This window comes from Pan troglodytes, chromosome 15 (assembly GCF_028858775.2).
Source record: "Pan troglodytes isolate AG18354 chromosome 15, NHGRI_mPanTro3-v2.0_pri, whole genome shotgun sequence".
Taxonomy (NCBI): Eukaryota; Metazoa; Chordata; class Mammalia; order Primates; family Hominidae; genus Pan; species Pan troglodytes.
Window position 1 is genome coordinate 104,571,055 of NC_072413.2, and position 16,016 is coordinate 104,587,070.

The window sequence follows — 16,016 nt, forward strand, 5'->3', positions numbered from 1 at the left end:
TCTGTTCCTTTTCAAAGTGACTTAGGTCAACACCATTTTCCCTACACCTTCAGTGAGTTTTTACCTACATTTGTGTCTTAGTCCATTTCGTGGTTCTGTAACAGAATACCTGAGGCTGCGTAATTTATAAGTAAAAAAGGTTCATTTGGTTCACAATACTGGTGGCTGGAATGTCTGAGATTAGGCAGTTGCATCTGGCGGAGCCTCAGTCTTTTTCACCTCATGGTGGAAAAGTGGAAGGGGAGCAAGGGGTGCCCCAGAGATCACATAGCAGAAGTGAAAGCAAGAGGGAAGCCAAGGAAGCCAGACTCTTTTTAATTACCTACTCCTGCAGGAATTATCTATTCCTGTGAGAACAGAACTCACTCACCCCCATGGAGGACATTAATGTATTCATGAGGGATCCGTCCCCACGACCCAAACACCATCCACTAGGCCCCACCACCCCACACTGACACAGTGGGAGTCAAATTTCAACATGAGTTTTTGCGGGGACAAACCACATCCAAACCATAGTAATTTGTAGCATAAATTCTTTTTCACATGATGTATTCTGTCCTGGGATACTCCACATCCTGAGTAATTCTATTTAATTTGAATAGAGTTTGCTTTAACCATTTGGCTGTAAAATTCTGCATATTTCGACAAATGCATTGTGGCAGATATCCCACTATTAAAGTATCATATGGAATGCTTCAAACCCCCACCCCATGGAGCCAATGGCTTCCCATCTGTATAGTTTGCCTTCTCCAGTGTCTCATTAAATGAGATCACATTGTGTGTATCCTCCTCAGACTGTCTTCTTCCATTTAGCAATGTGCATGCAAGATTCACTCATGTCTTTGTGTCAGTTGATAGCTTGTTCCTTTCTATGGCTAAATAGTATTCCATTACATGAATGTACCACAATTTGGTTATGCATTTTGGGGAGCAGAACCTTCCTCTTCTAACTTTGTTCCAGGGTTGGAGACCTTCAAATTAACTGACAATAGATACATTAGTAGGAGAGACAATACTTGGCTTCTTGTTCCCCAAGTATCATTGTGGGACAAAATTCATCAGATGGCAGGATCCAGTTTACAAAGGGGTAAAAATAGCCCAGAAACAAGAAACAAGACTAGAATCTGATAAGCTATAATGGCTATAGTTTTCCTTTAAAAAAATTTTTTTTGAGACAGGGTCTGGCTCTGTCATCCAGGCTGCAGTGCAAAGGTGCAATCTCAGCTCATGGCAACCTCTACCTCCTGGGTGCAAACGATCCTCCCTCCTCAGCCTCCTGATTACCTGGGACTACAGGCAGATGCCGTCATGCCCATCTAATTTTTGTATTTTTGTTAGAGACGGGGTTTCGTGGTAGCTTTTGATTGGAAATAACATCAAAGTAGTTGTCAAAATACTTAGGAATGTTATTTTTGGATTGTAAGGTGAGACTTGTTTAGCTTTGGAAAAAATGCCCAATTTGTAATAGGGGAGGAAAAATAATTTTTTGTTTTCGGAATTCTTAGATGGGATGCTCTGTAAAAACTGACAGATTAAAATGAGAAAAACAGAAAAGTTTAAAAACATGTATACCTTATGGTTACATGGGAGATACTCAGGGAAAAATGAGTAAATCTCCAACAGGTGGCTTTCAGTTCAAGCATAAATACTGTCTTCAACTTAAAGAAAGAAGATTTGAGGTGCATTAGTGGGGAGTTAACTAGCAAAAGCACATTAGACAAGGGTAAGGTTCGTTATACAGACTTAAGTCCATGCATTCTCCATTGATAAGACTCTTTAGTGATTTAGTTATCGTTCTCTTCTTGGTGTCAAGAGAGGTAGCTCAAAAACCTGCAGACAAATGTTGATAGTAGCCAAAGGGGATCAGACTATGTCAGCCCAAAATATGCCACTTCGGCATAAGTATTCATGGCAACCTCTACCTCCTGGGTGCAAACGATCCTCCCTCCTCAGCCTCCTGATTACCTGGGACTACAGGCAGATGCCGTCATGCCCATCTAATTTTTGTATTTTTGGTAGAGACGGGGTTTCATGATAGGTTTTGATTGGAAATAACATCAAAGTAGTTGTCAAAATACTTAGGAATGTTATTTTTGGATTGTAAGGTTATTACAATGGTTTATTACAAAGGTTATTACAAAGGTTATTAAATGGTTATTTCCTTTATAGATGTAAATTTTCCTTACACAAGTAATTTCTACTGTGTTTTCACAACTTCCTTTGTTAGCATTTTTTTCCCCAAAATAATTAGCTTGGAATAATTCTTAAGCCAAAGGGACATATTTTGGGGTTGCATATTCTGGTTTCCTACCATTATATTTTGGGGTGGCATATTTTGGTCTTATATTTGGTCTTATATTTGGTCTTATATATAGACCAGCTGTGCTTTTTATGGTTTTCAGGTCTCTAGTATGTTGAGCATCTTTTTGTAAGTGTACTTGCCATCTGTAGATCTTCTTTGTTGAGGTGTCTGTTCAGATCTGTGTGCATTTTTAATTGGGCTGTTTAACTTATTGTTTAGTTTTAACAATTTTTAATATATTTTGAATACAAATTCTCAGATCTGTATTTTGCAAATATTTTCTTCCATATGTGGCTTGTCTTTTGGTTCTCTTAACAAGGTCTCTTCCAGAGTATAAACTGTAAATATTAAGAAATCCACATTGTCATTTCTTCTGTGTATATCAACCTTGTGTGTCATTTGTTAAAATTCATTACCAGACGCAAAGGCACATAGCTTTTCTTCTGTAGTTTCTTCTAGAAATTGTATAGTTTTGCATTTTTAGTGTAAGGATGATTTTGAGTGATTATTTGTGTAAGTTGTAAAGTTTTCACCTACATGCATATCATTTCTTATGGTTTCCAATTAATCATTCTCTCACTATTTTTGGGAAAGACACAGGATAGTGGGCTCTGTTAGAGTAGATAGCTAGCTAGACATGAACAGGAGGGGGAGCTCCTGGAAAAGGGAAAGTCTGTGAAGGCTCACCTGGAGGGACCCCCAAAAATGCACATATTAGTAGCATCTCTAGTGCTAGAGTGGATGGGCACTTGTCAATTGTGGTTAGGAGGGAGAAGAGGTACCTACGCAGAAACACCCTAGAACTTCTCTTAAGATGCCCCAATCATCATTCACTCTGCAATAAAAATGTCAGAATATTGCTAGCTACATGCTGATAAGAAGGACAAAGGGGACATTCTTAAGAGAAACCTGGCACCATAAGTACAGATTAGGGCAGAGAAAGACATTCAAAAGAGGAAGGTGCAGTAGATACAAACGTGACCACTGTCAGCCTGCCTGGGATGGCGGGAAGGAGGCTGGTGCCAGAGTGGATTCGGATTGATCACCACACATGTACCTCAATCAACAGTAAGGAGGTCCCACAAGCCTAAGTGGGGCAAGTTGGGGACCTAAGGCAGTAGCAGGAGAACCAAAGAAAACAGGCGGAGACTTGAGACAGAGGCAGGAATGTGAAGTCCAAAATAAAATTCCCCGCACAGGACTCTTAGGCTGTTTTCATGCACTATCAGCCCACTCCTCCCTATTTTTCTACAATAAGCTCTTTACACTGTATTTCTTTTGAATGAAGTTGTCTTCCATCTTTGCACTGCCTCTTGGTGAAAAATCTTTCTTCCAAGTTAATAACTGGGACATCAGCTCTTCCCAGTAATAACTCCTTTTCAGTTTTAATTTACAGAACTGATGGGGATTAATAACTGGCGCTCTGACTTTAAGTGGTGCAGGAGGCGGCCAGTAGGGGACGCCAGCCATCATACCGGGAGCAAGAGGGCCCTGCCTAGTCCCCATCTGCCTGCAGGTGGCTTGCAGCCACGACACTGCCAGCAAGAGGGCCTGGCAGTGTCACTGGCTGCCAGCAGGGGGCGAACGACGACTACACTGTGAGCAAGAGGGCCCTGCAGTGTCCTCAGCTGCCAGGAGGTGGCGTAGGGGCACCACACCATGAGCAAGAGGACCGTGCAGTGCCCTGGTTGCCAGCAGGGGGCGTGCTGCCACTACACTGTGAGCAAGAGGATCCTGTAGTGCCCCCAGCGGTCAGAAGAGGGCGTGCCCTGACTACACTGCAAGGAAGAGGGCCCGGCAGTGTCCCCAGCTGCCAGCAGGCGGGTGTGCTGCCACTACAATGTGAGCAAGAGGGCCCTGCAATGTCCCTAGCTGCCAGCAGGCGGCGTACCGCCACTACACTGCAAGCAAGAGGGTCCTGCAGTTGCCCTAGTCGCCAGCAGGGGGCGCAATGGCACAGCACCGTGGGCAAGCGGGTCCTGTAGTGCCCGGGTGCAAGCAGGGGGGGGCCCGAACCGGGCTGTTCAGATTACTCAGGTTCCACCCGTCTCTGCGCCGCGCCACCGGGGACGTGTCTCTGCGCCTGCTCCGCGCCACCCCCGCGCTCCCCGCCCGGCGGCGTGCGACTGTGCGCCTGCAACACGCCCTGCCACCGTCAGCTCAGCGACGTGCGTCTCTGCGCCTGCGCCGCGCCTCACTCCCGCTCGTCCAGCGACCTCTCCCCTCCGGGGACGCGCCGGCGTGCCTCTATGCCCTGCGCCGCGTTTCCCCAACAGCACCGCGCCGCCCCTCTCTGCGCCTGCGCGGGCCCGCCGCGCCGCCCCTCTCTGCGCCTGCGCGCGCCCGCCGCGCCGCCCCTCTCTGCGCCTGCGCCGGCCCGCCGCGCCGCCCCTCTCTGCGCCTGCGCCGGCCCGCCGCGCCGCCCCTCTCTGCGCCTGCCCGGGCCCGCCGCGCCGCCCCTCTCTGCGCCTGCCCGGGCCCGCCGCGCCGCCCCTCTCTGCGCCTGCCCGGGCCCGCCGCGCCGCCCCTCTCTGCGACTGCGCCGGCGCGCCACGCCTCTCTGAGACTGCGCCGGCGCGCCGTGTCTTTGCGAGGGCGCATTTGCGTTCTCCTCAGCACAGACCCGGAGAGCATCGCGAGGGCGGAGCTGCGTTCTCCTCTGCACAGACTTCGGGGGTACTGCGAAGGCGGAGCAGAGTTCTTCTCAGGTCAGACGCGGGTGGGCGGAGGGCACTGCGAGGGTGGAGCTGTGTTCTGCTCAGCAGAGACCTGGGGGGCACCGTAAAGGCGGAGCAGCATTCTCAGCAGAGATGTTGGTGGCACTGCCTGGCTTTGGGACAACTTGGGGCCGCATGGACGACGAATAAAATCTTTCACGGTCGCAGCCCTGAATAATCAAGGTCAGAGACCAGTTAGAACGGTTCAGTGTGGAAAACGGGAAATCAAAAGCCTCTCTCAATCCTGCGCACCGAGATTCTCCCAAGGCGGGGGGCTGCATTGCTGGTTCCAACTGCAGCGTCGGAACACAAATGTAGCATTCCTAATGCACACATGACACCCAAAATTACATGAGTAATATGGTTAGGGTTAGGGTTAGGGTTCGGGTTAGGTTAGGGTTGGGGTTGGGGTTAGGGGTTGGGGTTGGGGTTAGGGTTAGGGCTAGGGCTAGGGGTTAGGGGTAGGGTTAGGGGTAGGGTTGGGGTTGGGGTTAGGGTTTTAGGGTTAGGGTTAGGGTTTTAAGGTCAGGGTTAGGGTTAGGGTTTTAGGTTTAGGGTTAGGGTTAGGGTGTTAGGGTTAGGGTTCGGGTTAGGGTTATTGGTTAGAGTTAGGGTTAGGGTTCGGGTTAGGGGTTAGGGTTTAGGGTTAAGGTTAGGGTTATTGGTTAGGGTTAAGGCTTCGGGTTTGGGTTCTGGTTGGGGTTGGGGTTTGGGTTCGGGTTAGGGGTTAGGGTTAGGGGTTACGGTTTAGGGTTAGGGTTAGGGTTTTTGGTTAGGGTTCGGGTTGGGGTTGGGTTAGGGTTAAGGGTTAGGGTTAGGGTTTGGTGTTAGCGTTAGGGGTTAGGGGTTAGGGTTAGTGTAGGGTTTAGGAGTTAGGGGTTAGGGTTAGGGTTTTGTGTTAGGTTTAGGGTTAGGGAAGGGTTAGGGTTAAGGTTAGGGTTAAGGCGTTAGGGTTAGGGTTAGATTACAATTTCTAACCTGTTTTATTTTGTTTTTTTTCTGAGACAGGGTCTCCCTCTGTTGTCCAAGGCTGGAGTGTAGTAGTGTTATCGCAGCTGACTGCAGCCTCAACCTTCCAGGCTGAAGCGATCCTCCTACCTCAACCTCCCACGTGGCTGAGACTACAGGTGCTTGCCACTATGCCCAACTAATATTTTCAGTTTTCGTATACGTGGATTCCAGAGGGGTGACAGCGAACCGTGAGTAAGCATGGATTTTGGTATATGCAGAGATGGGGTGCTGGAACTAATTCTGTATACTGAGGGACGACGACTGTATATGTTTTTACAATTACGCTGTAGGATACATTCTGTTGCATAGCCTTGAAAATAATAATTTTTAACTGAGTGGAATAATAATAATAATATTGCTAAAAGTAGCAGCTGGCCAGGTGTGGTGGCTCACACTGGTCATCGCAACACTTTGGGAGGCTGAGGCAGGAGGATGGCTTGAGGCCAAGAGTTTGCGATAGGCCTTGGAAACGCAGGGGGAGTCACCATCCCTACAGAAAAACACATGAATTAGCCTAGTGTGGTGGCATGTTCCTGTAGACCCAGCTACTTGGGAGGCTGAGGTGGGAGGATCACTTGAGCCCAGGGAGGCTGAGACTGCAGTGAGTCATGATCAGGCCTCTGCACTCCAGCCTGGGTGACAGAGTGAGACCCTGTCTCAAAACAACAAAAAAGTAGCCACTAACATCAACTGAACTTTTATACCAGGTGCCTATTGATACCATAGTTTAATTTCTTAGAACTGTTTCTTATTTCACTTAGCAACTCTGTCTTCAGTTACTCCCAGATTTTTACTGTGTGTGTCCAGATGACCTTTTGTTTAGATTGAATTGTCTCCCCAGAAGTAAGATTACTGTGAGTCATGGTGAATGGACATTCTCATTACCCTTGATGTAAGTTGACAGGGTTTTGAGTGCCTCCCAGCTATAATCTTAGCACTTTGGGAGGCCAAGAGAGGAGGATTGCTTGAGGCCAAGAGTTGGAGGAGGCAGTATGGCAGTATGGTGAGACCCTGTCTCCACTATTTTAAAAAATTGACAGGCTTTACCCGGGAAGGCTTATACACAATTTAAACACCCCTCATAGTATAAGAAAGTGCCCATTTCACTGCACCTTTGCCAGCACAGGGTATTATAATTTAGTAAGTCATTTTTTGTTTGATTATTTTAAATAGATAAAAGACCTCATGTTACTTTACTTGTCACATTTCAACATCTTTCCTTAGCTTATTAGCTCTATCTCTTTTCTGTCTGTAAATGGTTGTTGTTGTTGTTTTGTTCTTTGAGACAGGGTCTTGCTCTGTCACCAGGCTGGACTGTAGCGGCATAATCATGCCTCGCTGCAGCCTTGACCTCCCAGGCTCAAACTTCAGCATTCCGAGTAGCTGGGACTACAAGTGTGCACCACCACTCCCAGCTAACTTTTTTCTTTTTTTTTGGATAGAGACAGGGTCTCGCTGTGTTGTCCAGACCGGTCTCTAGCTCCTGGCCTTAAGCAATCTTCCTGCATTAGCTTCTCAAATGGCTGGAATTTCAGGCATGAGCCACCATGCCTGGCCTGGGCTAGTCCCATATTCTCTAGAGTTCTCTTTACTTTGTGCTAGCCAATCTCTCATTGTGCTGTTCACCTGTTATAATGAATAATTCTCTGTATTAAATTTTACCACTTTAAACTTTTGAGTGGTTTATGCTTCCTGATTGGACTCTGACTAATATGTTAGGAAGGGTCCCAGGAGGTAAACCCACACAGATGGGATTTGGGCATAGGTTTGGTTTCCCAGGGGGCAGTGCTGAGCTCTTTGCCAGTGGGAAATGGGATGCTGGTGATTTCCAGTAGGTGACCTCACAGTGACTCAAGCTACCACTTACTGTTGATTGTGACAAAATGCCAGCTGAGGCACATGCCTTGGGAGCTAAGTGGTTTCTGCCCTTGACCACTGTGAAGACTGTTTTGGGAAGGGTCGCTTTGGATGCACTTGAGCAGGGGTCCCCAACCCCTGAGCCATGGAGTCGTAAGGAGCCACACAGCAGGAGGTGAGTGGTGTCGAGTGAGGGAGTGAGGGAAGCTTCGTCTGTATTTACAGCCACTCCCCTTTGCTCACATTCCCGCCTGAGCTCCGCCTTCTCAGATGAGCAGCAGCATTAGATTCTCATAGGAGAACGCACCCTGTTGTGAACCGTGCATGTGAGGGATCTAGGTTGCGCTGTCCTTATGAGAGTCTAATACCTATTGATCTGTCACTTTCTCCCATCACGCTCAGGTGGGACCATCCAGTTTCAGGAAAACAAGCTTAACACGCCCACTGATTTGACATTATGGTGAGTTCTATAATTATTTTATTATATATTACAGTGTAATAATGGAAATAAAGTGCCTAATAAATGTAAATGTGCTTACATCTTTTGGCCCAGCTCCTACCTCCCGGCAGCCTCTCCAGGCCCAGAACTTTCTCCAGTCAGTCTCTACAGACCAAGCTCATGACTCACAATGGCCTATTTAGGCCCATACCCTACATCACGGCAGTCTCCTCAGATGAGGCTACTGCCTGACAACAGCCTCCACAGGCACAGCTCCATCGTTACAATGGCCTCTTTAGACCCAGCTCCTGCCTCCCAGCCTTCTCTCCAGGCCCTGAACTTTCTCCGTAAGTTGAGGTAGCTGGGACTGTAGGTATACATGATGATACTTGGGTAATTTTTAAATTGTTTTGTAGACATGGGGTCTCACTTTGTTGGCCAGGCTGGTTTCAAACTAATGGCCTCAAGTGACCCTTCCACCCCTGCCTCCCATCCTCGAGGTATTTGCCACCACAAGGAGCACTTGTTCAATTTTCTAAAAAAGAAATTTCTAAAGTAAGGCTGTGGGATGATGGCAGGAAGATAAAAGAAAAACAGAAGAATAAGTTAAAATGACTTATTCACACATATTCTTTTGACAGCAAGAAGAACTTTTAGTATATACATTCCTTACAAACAAACAAAAGGCAGGTAAACAATGTTGTATAGGAACTTCAACACGCACTGTACAGTATTCCCACTTTGCTGACATAAGTTATGGAAATTTCGTAGTTTACTTGAGTGTCGCTACCAGTATTTTGCTTCTCTGATGATTTTTATCAACTTCCTCATCTGTTAACTTCTCTCCAAGGTATGTCATGTCACGACATACTGCCGCTGCACGAACATGGCCAGTGTCTTCCTATTCAACATGTAGAATGCTTTCCTAATTTCTCTTTTTACTCTCTGTCTTTGTGTTCTGCATTTTCCTTACTTTTATTGTCAGAAACTCCAGAAAGTCAATCGTACTAATTTATCACGATTTGCTTTATTAATTTATACTTTGCTTATATGGAATTTTGCCCAGCAGACCTCATTACAGTTTCTAACCTGTTTTATTTATTTATTTTTTTTTTCTGAGACAGGGTCTCCCTCTGTTGTCCAAGGCTGGAGTGTAGCAGCGCTATCGCAGCTGACTGCAGCCTCAACCTTCCAGGCTGAAGCGATCCTCCTACCTCAACCTCCCACGTGGCTGAGACTACAGGTGCTTGCCACTATGCCCAACTAATATTTGGAATTTTCGTATACGTGGATTCCAGAGGGGTGACAGCGAAACGTGAGTAAGCATGGATTTTGGTATATGCAGAGATGGGGGGCTGGAACTGATTCTGTATACTGAGGGACGACGACTGTATATGTTTTTACAATTACGCTGTAGGATACATACTGTTGCATAGCCTTGAAAATAATAATTTTTAATTGAGTGGAATAATAATAATATTGCTAAAAGTAGCAGCTGGCCAGGTGTGGTGGCTCACACTGGTAATCGCAACACTTTGGGAGGCTGAGGCAGGAGGATGGCTTGAGGCCAAGAGTTTGCGATAGGCCTTGGAAACGCAGGGGGAGTCACCATCCCTACAGAAAAACACATGAATTAGCCTAGTGTGGTGGCATGTTCCTGTAGTCCCAGCTACTTGGGAGGCTGAGGTGGGAGGATCACTTGAGCCCAGGGAGGCTGAGACTGCAGTGAGTCATGATCAGGCCTCTGCACTCCAGCCTGGGTGACAGAGTGAGACCCCGTCTCAAAACAACAAAAAAGTAGCAGCTAACATCAACTGACCTTTTACCAGGTGCCTACTGATACCATAGTTTAATTTCTTAGAACTGTTTCTTATTTCACTTAGCAACTCTGTCTTCAGTTACTCCCAGATTTTTACTGTGTGTGTACAGATGACCTTTTGTTTGGATTGAATTGTCTCCCCAGAAGTAAGATTACTGTGAGTCATGGTGAATGGACATTCTCATTACCCTTGATGTAAATCGACAGGGTTTTGGGTGCCTCCCAGCTATAATCTTAGCACTTTGGGAGGCTAAGAGAGGAGGATTGCTTGAGGCCAAGAGTTGGAGGAGGCAGTATGGCAGTATGGTGAGACCCTGTCTCCATTATTTTAAAAAATTGACAGGCTTTACCCGGGAAGGCTTATACACAATTTAAACACCCCTCATAGTATAAGAAAGTGCCCATTTCACTGCACCTTTGCCAGCACAGGGTATTATAATTTAGTAAGTCATTTTTTGTTTGATTATTTTAAATAGACAAAAGACCTCATGTTACTCTACTTGTCACATTTCAACATCTTTCCTCAGCTTATTAGCTCTATTTCTTTTCTGTCTGTAAATGGTTGTTGTTGTTTTGTTCTTTGAGACAGGGTCTTGCTCTGTCACCAGGCTGGACTGTAGCGGCATAATCATGCCTCGCTGCAGCCTTGACCTCCCAGGCTCAAACTTCAGCATTCCGAGTAGCTGGGACTACAAGTGTGCACCACCACTCCCAGCTAACTTTTTTCTTCTTTTGGATAGGGACAGGGTCTCACTGTGTTGTCCAGACCGGTCTCTAGCTCCTGGCCTTAAGCAATCCTCCTGCATTAGCTTCTCAAATGGCTGGAATTTCAGGCATGAGCCACCATGCCTGGCCTGGGCTAGTCCCATATTCTCTAGAGTTCTCTTTACTTTGTGCTAGCCAATCTCTCATTGTGCTGTTCACCTGTTATAATGAATAATTCTCCATATTAAATTTTACCACTTTAAACTTTTGAGTGGTTTATGCTTCCTGATTGGACTCTGACTAATATGTTAGGAAGGGTCCCAGGAGGTAAACCCACACAGATGGGATTTGGGCATAGGTTTGGTTTCCCAGGGGGCAGTGCTGAGCTCTTTGCCAGTGGGAAATGGGATGCTGGTGATTTCCAGTAGGTGACCTCACAGTGACTCAAGCTACCTCTTACTGTTGATTGTGATGAAATGCCAGCTGAGGCACATGCCTTGGGAGCTAAGTGGTTGCTGCCCTTGACCACTGTGAAGACTGTTTTGGGAAGGGTCGCTTTGGATGCACTTGAGCAGGGGTCCCCAACCCCTGAGCCATGGAGCCGTAGGGAGCCACACAGCAGGAGGTGAGTGGTGTCGAGTGAGGGAGTGAGGGAAGCTTCGTCTGTATTTACAGCCACTCCCCTTTGCTCACATTCCCGCCTGAGCTCCGCCTTCTCAGATGAGCAGCAGCATTAGATTCTCATAGGAGAACGCACCCTGTTGTGAACCGTGCATGTGAGGGATCTAGGTTGCGCTGTCCTTATGAGAATCTAATACCTATTGATCTGTCACTTTCTCCCATCACGCTCAGGTGGGACCATCCAGTTTCAGGAAAACAAGCTTAACACGCCCACTGATTCGACATTATGGTGAGTTCTATAATTATTTTATTATATATTGGATATATAATAAATATATATATATTTATTATATATATTAATATGTTAAATATATTAATGTTAAATATATTATTATATATTGTAATAATGGAAATAAAGTCCCTAATAAATGTAAGTGTGCTTACATCTTTTGGCCCAGCTCCTACCTCCCGGCAGCCTCTCCAGGCCCAGAACTTTCTCCAGTCAGTCTCTACAGACCAAGCTCATGACTCACAATGGCCTATTTAGGCCCATACCCTACGTCACGGCAGTCTCCGCAGATGAGGCTACTGCCTCACAACAGCCTCCACAGGCACAGCTCCATCGGATATTGGATATATCCAATATCCACAGCCCACAGCTTCCTCAAGCCAAGCTCCCCAGGCCCAGGTCAGGCCTCACGGTGGCCTCTCCAGGATGAGCTCCTGCCCTCCGATGGCACCTGCAGGCCCCAAATGGTCTCCGGTCGGTGGACTCCTCCACGCCAAGCTTGGGCCTCCCGGCGACCTCTGCAGGCCCAAGTTGTCCTGAAGTTGGCATCTCCCGGCCGTGCCTCCCAGCAAGTAAGCAAGCTCTTTTGGCTCAACTCCTGCCCAGCTCCCAACCGCCTTTGTGGGCCCCGAACTTTCTCCAGCCAAGTTCTTTGGGCCTAATTCCTGCCGCCCGGTGGCCTGTACGGGCCCAGCAATGGTTGGAGAACAGCCTATGCAGGTCCCCGCTCTTGCCTCCCAGGGGCCTCTCCAGGCCCAGCTCTTGACCCCACGGCAGCCTCTCAGGGCCAAGTCCCTGCCTGCCTCCCAGCAGCCCGCGTGCGGCCCAGCTCCTCCCTCACGGTGGCCTGTTGATGCCCATGCCTCTGGCACCCTGCCCAGAGGCATGAGCCCCTGCCTCACACCGGCCCCTCCCACGCTGAGAGAGGTCAGCGTGAGCCCTTGCCTCACACCGGCCCCTCCCACGCTGAGAGAGGTCAGAGTGCGCCCCATGCCTCACACCGGCCCCTCCCACGCTGAGAGAGGTCAGCGTGAGCCCCTTGCCTCACACCGGCCCCTCCCACGCTGAGAGAGGTCAGAGTGAGCCCTTGCCTCACACCGGCCCCTCCCATGCTGAGAGAGGTCAGAGTGAGCCCTTGCCTCACACCGGCCCCTCCCACGCTGAGAGAGGTCAGAGTGAGCCCTTGCCTCACACCGGCCCCTCCCACGCTGAGAGAGGTCAGCGTTAGCCCCTTGCCTCACACCGGCCCCTCCCACGCTGAGAGAGGTCGTGAGCCCTTGCCTCACACCGGCCCCTCCCATGCTGAGAGAGGTCAGAGTGAGCCCCTTGCCTCACACCGGCCCCTCCCACGCTGAGAGACGTCAGCCTGAGCCCTTGCCTCACACCGGCCCCTCCCACGCTGAGAGAGGTCAGCGTGAGCCCCTTGCCTCACACCGGCCCCTCCCACGCTGAGAGAGGTCAGCGTGAGCCCTTGCCTCACACCGGCCCCTCCCACGCTGAGAGAAGTCAGAGTGAGCCCCATGCCTCACACCGGCCCCTCCCACGCTGAGAGAGGTCAGCGTGAGCCCTTGCCTCACACCGGCCCCTCCCACGCTGAGAGAGGTCAGCGTGAGCCCTTGCCTCACACCGGCCCCTCCCACGCTGAGAGAGGTCAGCGTGAGCCCCTTGCCTCACACCGGCCCCTCCCACGCTGAGAGAGGTCAGCGTGAGCCCTTGCCTCACACCGGCCCCTCCCACGCTGAGAGAGGTCAGCGTGAGCCCTTGCCTCACACCGGCCCCTCCCACGCTGAGAGAGGTCAGAGTGAGCCCCATGCCTCACACCGGCCCCTCCCATGCTGAGAGAGGTCAGAGTGAGCCCCATGCCTCACACCGCCCCCTCCCACGGTGAGAGAGGTCAGCGTGAGCCCTTGCCTCACACCGGCCCCTCCCACGCTGAGAGAGGTCAGAGTGAGCCCCATGCCTCACACCAGCCCCTCCCACGCTGAGAGAGGTCAGAGTGAGCCCCATGCCTCACACCAGCCCCTCCCACGCTGAGAGAGGTCAGCGTGAGCCCTTGCCTCACACCGGCCCCTCCCACAGTGAGAGAGGTCAGAGTGAGCCCCATGCCTCACACCGGCCCCTCCCACGCTGAGAGAGGTCAGAGTGAGCCCCATGCCTCACACCGCCCCCTCCCACAGTGAGAGAGGTCAGCGTGAGCCCTTGCCTCACACCGGCCCCTCCCACGCTGAGAGAGGTCAGAGTGAGCCCCATGCCTCACACCGGCCCCTCCCACGCTGAGAGAGGTCAGCGTGAGCCCTTGCCTCACACCGGCCCCTCCCACGCTGAGAGAGGTCAGCGTGAGCCCCTTGCCTCGCACCGTCCCCTCCCTCGCTGACAGAGGTCAGCCTGAGCCCCTTGCCTCACACCGGCCCCTCCCTCGCTGACAGAGGTCAGCCTGAGCCCCTTGTGTCACACCGGCCCCTCCCACGCTGAGAGAGGTCAGCGTGAGCCCTTGCCTCACACCGGCCCCTCCCACGCTGAGAGAGGTCAGCGTGAGCCCTTGCCTCACACCGGCCCCTCCCACGCTGAGAGAGGTCAGCGTGAGCCCCTTGCCTCACACCGGCCCCTCCCACGCTGAGAGAGGTCAGCGTGAGCGCTTGCCTCACACCGGCCCCTCCCACGCTGAGAGAGGTCAGCGTGAGCCCCTTGCCTCACACCGGCCCCTCCCACGCTGAGAGAGGTCAGCGTGAGCCCTTGCCTCACACCGGCCCCTCCCACGCTGAGAGAGGTCAGCGTGAGCCCCTTGCCTCACACCGGCCCCTCCCACGCTGAGAGAGGTCAGCGTGAGCCCTTGCCTCACACCGGCCCCTCCCACGCTGAGAGAGGTCAGCGTGAGCCCCTTGCCTCACACCGGCCCCTCCCACGCTGAGAGAGGTCAGTGTGAGCCCTTGCCTCACACCGGCCCCTCCCATGCTGAGAGAGGTCAGTGTGAGCCCCTGCCTCAACAGGCCACCGTGAGGGAGGAGCAGGGTCGCACGTGGGCTGCTGGGAGGCAGGCAGGGACTTGGGCCTGGGAGGTCGCGGTGGGGCGAGAGCTGGGCCTGGAGACACCCCTCTGAGGCAACAGCGGGGCCTACAGACTCTGTTCTCCAGCCGGAGCTGGGACTGTTCAGGTACTGGGAGGCGGGATGTGGGTCTGAAGAGCTTGGTTGCCGAAACTTCGGTGTCTACAAACGCAGGTGGGAACTGAGCCAAAAAAGCTTGTTTCCTGGGAGGTGGGAGATGCAGCCAAGAGAAACAGCTGTGCCTGCAGAGGCCGCCATGTGGGAGGCTGAGGCCGGGCCTCCTCAAATCGGCCTCTCCAGAGCCACTTGCAGCCTCCCGGCGTCCTCTCCGGGCCCAGCTCTTCCTCCCGGCTGTGTCTCCAGGCCTGACTCTGGCCTCCCAACAACGTCTTTGGACTCAGCTCCTGCCCAGCTCCCAGCGGCCCTGGTAGGCCCACCACTTCCCGAAGCCAAGCTCCCCAGGCCCAGCTCAGGCCTCACGGTGGCCTCTCCAGGCTCAGCTCCTGCCCTCCGATGGCAAGGTCGGTGGGCTCCTCTAGGCCCAGCTTGGGCCTCCCGGCGGCCTCTGCAGGCCCAAATCGTCCTGAAGTCGGCCTCTCCAGGCCCAGCTCCGGCCTCCCGGCGGCCTCTGCAGGCCCAAGTCGTCGTCAAGTCGGCCTGGAATTGGGCCTGGAAGAGCAGCAAGTCGGCCTTCCCGGGCCCAGCTCCGTCCTCTCGGCGGCCTCTCCAGGTGCAAAACTTCCTCGAGTCAGCCTCTCCAGGCCCAGCTCCTCCTGCCTCCCAGTGGCCTCTTTCAGCCCAGACCAGCTCATGGCTCTTGGCGGCCTTCCCAGGCCCCGCTTTTGACTTTTGGTGGCCTCTTCAGGCCCAGAACTTGACCTCCAGTGGGCCTTTGCAGGCCCGGCCTCCTGCCTCTCGAAGGCCTGCATGGGCCTGGACTCACAGCGGACTCACAGCGGACTCTCCATGCCCAGCTAGCCCTTGCCTCATTGCGGCCTCCCGAGTCCAAAGCTCCTGCCTCTCGGCCGCTTCGGCAGGCCCAGCTCCCGCCTGCCAGCGGCCTCTTTAGGCCCAGCTCATTCCTCACAACGGCCTTCCCAGGCCCCGTTTTTCCCTTCCGGCAGCCTCTTGGCCTCTAATTTGTTTATCTTTTGTGTATAAATCCCAAAATATTGAATTTTGGAATATTTCCACCATTATGTAAATATTTTG

At 51.3% G+C, this 16,016-nt stretch overlaps 1 protein-coding gene and 1 pseudogene across 1 annotated transcript; both read left to right on the top strand.

Moving 5' to 3' along the window:
- Positions 1-6,238: 6,238 nt before the first annotated feature.
- LOC112208996 (putative uncharacterized protein FLJ46235) overlaps positions 6,239-16,016 on the top strand; it is a 64,427-nt pseudogene continuing 54,649 nt past the window's right edge.
- On the top strand, positions 14,756-16,009 carry LOC134808325 (putative uncharacterized protein FLJ44672). The gene has a single exon (XM_063793176.1). It carries the CDS (start codon positions 15,022-15,024, stop codon positions 15,871-15,873), a length of 852 nt encoding a protein of 283 aa, XP_063649246.1. The 5' UTR covers positions 14,756-15,021; the 3' UTR covers positions 15,874-16,009.

Bases quoted from the DNA above. Each gene is read 5' to 3' on its own strand.
- LOC134808325 (XM_063793176.1), top strand. From the start codon at position 15,022: ATGCAGCCAAGAGAAACAGCTGTGCCTGCAGAGGCCGCCATGTGGGAG.